The sequence below is a fragment of the Habropoda laboriosa genome, unplaced genomic scaffold (assembly GCF_001263275.1).
Source record: "Habropoda laboriosa isolate 0110345459 unplaced genomic scaffold, ASM126327v1 scaffold5, whole genome shotgun sequence".
Lineage (NCBI taxonomy): Eukaryota > Metazoa > Arthropoda > Insecta > Hymenoptera > Apidae > Habropoda > Habropoda laboriosa.
Window position 1 is genome coordinate 2971905 of NW_017100161.1, and position 4587 is coordinate 2976491.

Here is a 4587-nt window from a genome sequence, read left to right on the forward strand (position 1 = left end):
CTGGAAGGGAGGAAAAATTGGAAGACTGTCAAATTAGATTAAATGGTCAACTGTATGGGCATAAATATGATTGTCCATGGGACAGTCAATTTGTCTTTATAAGTTGTGGAAAACGAAACTTAGATGATACACGCGACTATTGGGGTGGAATACGAATCGCCAATAGTGAATTCGAGCATCATTTGTATGAACATCGTATTCACGATGTTGTTACTCATGAAACATTAAGACGAGTAGAGTCGATGTTGAAATACATCAATATCACTGGTGCTGGAATTTTGCATTTCGAGAAGTCAGCTGCACTGCAAACGATTATGAAATCTCCGGTGATAACGCACGTGAATATAACTCGTAGTGCTTATCATGGCATTAATGTGATATCACCTACTCATACGGTCCGTATCAGATTACAACATTCCTCGATAATCGATCGAATTCCTTTGTTTGTTAATTTATTTGTTAATCTTGTAGGTTGAATTATTATTCAATGTTATCGATAACGTTCTTGGAAATGGTGTGAACGTACTCTCAATAACGGGAGAGGGTCGAGAAGCGGATGAAAGTTCATTTACTCCAATTAAAGATCTCAGTATTCCTTATCACCTGTTCAGCATGATTGATATATGTGATACGACCAAGGAGATCACTCTGGAGGAACGAGTTATCGTTTATTACAAATATGACAATCATCCTGTGAATTGCGTTAAGATCTTCCGTAGTACTTACAGAGCAAAACCATTCGGATTTAGGTTTGCCCTTTCATTAGTAAAAGATGAATTGTCATTCTGATTGATGAATGGATCTTTAAGATATGATTCGACATTTTTAGGCTGCTGCAATTTAATCTATTCAATTCTACTGGAAAACCTGGTCGACTTGATAGCATAACTTTATATGATGGAGACATTTACAATATTACTGCCAAAAGTATAGGTCATCTGGAAGCTAATAGTCCTGATGAGAAGAAATTATTCAGAACTCAGGAACCTAGCCTTAGCATAAGACTATTCGCTAATGGTGCAAGCAATGTACATGGATTTATTGCTGAAGTAGTTACTCTGCCAATCTCTGCCATTGGATTCAGTAAGTTGCATTATTGCAATAAGGAAAGATTAATGCCAGGGTTGTTTTTTTATTGCTTTGCTTTCTTTTTAGATCGTGATGTGCAACATAATATTTCTTATTCTGTGATATCTCACTGCCGTGAAGGAGCGATTAAGTACGCTAGCGCTGGTGAAGTAAATGCTATAATGACTCTCGAGCGTAATCAATTTACGAATAATTGTGAGAAACTTTATGGCAATTTTTCGACCTGTAAATCAGCCGTATGGTTGGATGTTCAAAATACTCAATCTTTGTACTTCAGAGTGAGCATCTTTATATTTACTCAAACATTGTTTTTATTGCCTGAAACATTTTGTTTTTAATTGTATTAATATCTTAGAACAACGTGGTTCGACTAAATCAAGGCGGTCTATCGATTCGTGCCGATTCCAGAGGATCAGCGACCTCTCTGGAAGGATGGATTCACAATAATCTTTTCGCTGAGAACTTTAACAAACCTGCTCTGTACGTAAATTTTTTAATTTAAAGTGAACAATGAAATTACTGTAATATTTTTTTCAGATACGTGGAAGGTCGACAAAGCAGTCCATACCAAGAAGTTACTATATTCAGAAACTATTTTACAAAGAATAACGCTCCCTATGACAATAATATCGTTCTGAAACAAGTAGTTAGTAATATGACGCTCAATTATTTGCATGCTAATCTCGGTGCGCATCTTTTGGAAATCTCTGGATTTGAAGGAGTTCGTCTACCCATTTATCAAAGTACTACACACAATGGTTTCTATAAGTACGTATATTTTTCCTACCAATAATCGATATAAAACATTTTATCCATAAAACTATATAAAGAAAACTATCATATTAGGAATTATGCAGTCGATCGTAATGGACGAAGTACAGTAGTTGCTGGAACCCCTGGCCAGCAATATGTGGATAACGTTTTCTTTAATCCAGATAACGATTACGAGATGCTTACGACAAATAGATCACAGTATGTAATATCTTACACATTTTCTAGTACTACTTAATATAGTGTCCATTTAATGTTTAATGTTTAATTACACAGACAATTAGAATCGTGGAGGTCCCACATAGATGCACGACACAATTGGTGGGGATACAACGAAACGTTGGCCGTTGCTGGAAGAATCAGAGACAGAGGAGATTCTCCAGAGTTGCTGCAAGTTGATTATCAACCATTCCATATGAGCAATCAGTCAGTCTTAAATGGGAAATGTCCACCCGCGTGGGATCTGGTGGGCGACACATGTTACATATACATTGGTGCTCCGATGGACTTTTATAGTGCTCGAGATTTCTGCAGGGTGATTCATCAATCGCTCGATTCTTAACATATCCAGTTATTTCATTTATAGCCCGGTTTAATGAAATGTGTTCATTGTCCTTAGTCTGTGAACGCATCCATGCCGTTCGTCATGGGCGACTACTTGGAGCTTTGGCAATTTTTGAGAAAGCAACAAGTTCGTTACGATTATTCTGATCGCGCTTGGGTGCAGCAATTGGATCGTGTAGATCAATGTACAACATTCACTTATCAGACTATAGAGATTGACCACTGTGCTCAGCCAAGTCCTTTCATTTGTGAAATTGGTATGTTTTATGATAACTACGATGGTTGTAAAAAGTTACAGTGAAAGATAATAATAAAATATACATTTTCTTGTTTCAGATCCTAGGGTAAATATTGATCCACTATCATGGAGGAAAGATATTGTAGCAGTGGCTGTATTAGGATCAGCAGGTGTAGCTCTTGCATTATTAACAGCTGCCATTGCCCTTTGGGTATCTAAATCAAAAAGAAGAAACATTGAAAGGCTAGAAAGACGAAATTCAATCAGACAGTCCTTGCACTCCTTACACTCTTTGCGATCGGTTGGCTCTACCTCTGGATTTGCTGAGCTTTCCTATCGACGTAAACCTATTGCGGTAAAAATTCTTCTATTTTAATTACTTTTAATTCTGTTATCATTTAGTTGCAACAAATAACATTATGGAAATTTTGTTCCAGACGAAACATTCTACAGACACTTTAAATTCAAAATCTCTGGACTACAGAAGAATGTTGAATGGAGGGAGCATAGATTCAATGGACAAGTCTCAGTTAAATTCATCGATGGAAGACAATCAAAGCTACGACGTGTATGAAGCACATAATCCAAGATATTCGCCAAGCACTAGTGATTTCAAGGCTACTGCCCAAAAGTACGGTGCTGCACAGAGTGGTGACAATCCAGTGTTTGATTTGACTTATCGCAACGAAGGTTTCAGGAATCATTCCACGTTCACCTCGAGAGGCACCAACGATTGGCCCGTAGGATCTCCCACGGAAACCACTGCTGATGAAACTCGAGCTGTTGATGCTACTAATGAAAGCTCTTATCTCAACAATATCTCTACGCTTCCACTGAATTCAAGTCTTGCCCTGACCGATTCAATTAGCGAATTGAAACGCGATATTGAAGCGTCAGCATCTTATAGTCCAGTGGATTATGATCCCAGACGCAGTTACGACAATGCAACGCTAACACCGAGTCAAGCATCAGAACCTGTGCCAGAGTACGCTCCAGATTTCAATCCTCCAATACCACCTCATCCCTATCACTATCACGAAGACAGACCCAGAAGCGAGGCACTTTTGGAAACGAATCTGGACACAGGAGAAGAGAAACCTCTACGTTCAAAGAGTGAAGCGTTGTTGGAGACTAATTTGGATGTATTCCTGGTGAATGAGCCTACGGAATTAACGCAACTATCAGCTGGAGCGCGAAGCAAAAGTCAACCTCTGGAAACTGCAATGTAAATTGTCGATGAAAAGTGAAATAACTTCCTTTGTGTAGTTTTTGTTAATGTAAAAAAAAACCTGCCAGGAATATATCCATGAATAGACACTTTTATTGTGCACTGATAAAAAAGGGACTTCTGAAAGATTTCAGCCCACCGAATTTAACACTTAAGCTACTGAAACTAAAGAAGAAGGACGCAGTGAGCAGAATATCTCACGTCTTATCATCTTCTTGCAGTCGTTTGAAGTCGAGATCTCAATATTCGGTCGGCATTTAATTTAATGAACACGTTAAGTTGTAAACATGAACTTGAAACTTCGATTAAGAGAACTGCGGAGATTTTTTTTACGTTTTATACGAAATGTACTTGAATGCAATCCCAATTTGTACCTAATTATGTTAGTACATAGTGTACTAATATGTCCAGTAGAATAGGCGAATTACTTTTACAGTGCATTGTGTACAGAGAACGCATCATACAACGATGTGAACGATAATTTGCAATTAGGATAATTCCAAGAGTCATTTATACGTCCATGAATGTACACATGAAATAATTTGCATAATTTTTCTCTCTATAGATTGCTGAGTCACGAAATTATAGGGAGATGGACAATCCTTTTGTTAAGATTCGGTAAAGAGGAAAATGCGACGTAAAGATGACAAATATAAAAACGTCACAAATGCATGGTATTACACTGCCAAACGTAAGT

At 37.7% G+C, this 4587-nt stretch overlaps 1 protein-coding gene across 1 annotated transcript in view; it reads left to right on the top strand.

Moving 5' to 3' along the window:
- LOC108578048 (protein bark beetle) overlaps nt 1–3891 on the top strand; it is a 14412-nt gene extending 10521 nt beyond the window's left edge. The window contains exons 15-25 of the mRNA XM_017941305.1: nt 1–395; nt 472–749; nt 830–1083; nt 1156–1367; nt 1445–1569; nt 1627–1857; nt 1936–2061; nt 2137–2395; nt 2480–2681; nt 2761–3017; nt 3100–3891. The exon at nt 1–395 is cut by the window's left edge and continues 665 nt beyond it. Of these exons, the coding sequence (XP_017796794.1) occupies nt 1–395; nt 472–749; nt 830–1083; nt 1156–1367; nt 1445–1569; nt 1627–1857; nt 1936–2061; nt 2137–2395; nt 2480–2681; nt 2761–3017; nt 3100–3891 (3131 nt within the window). The remainder of the gene's footprint in view (nt 396–471; nt 750–829; nt 1084–1155; nt 1368–1444; nt 1570–1626; nt 1858–1935; nt 2062–2136; nt 2396–2479; nt 2682–2760; nt 3018–3099) is intronic.
- Nucleotides 3892–4587: the final 696 nt, after the last annotated feature.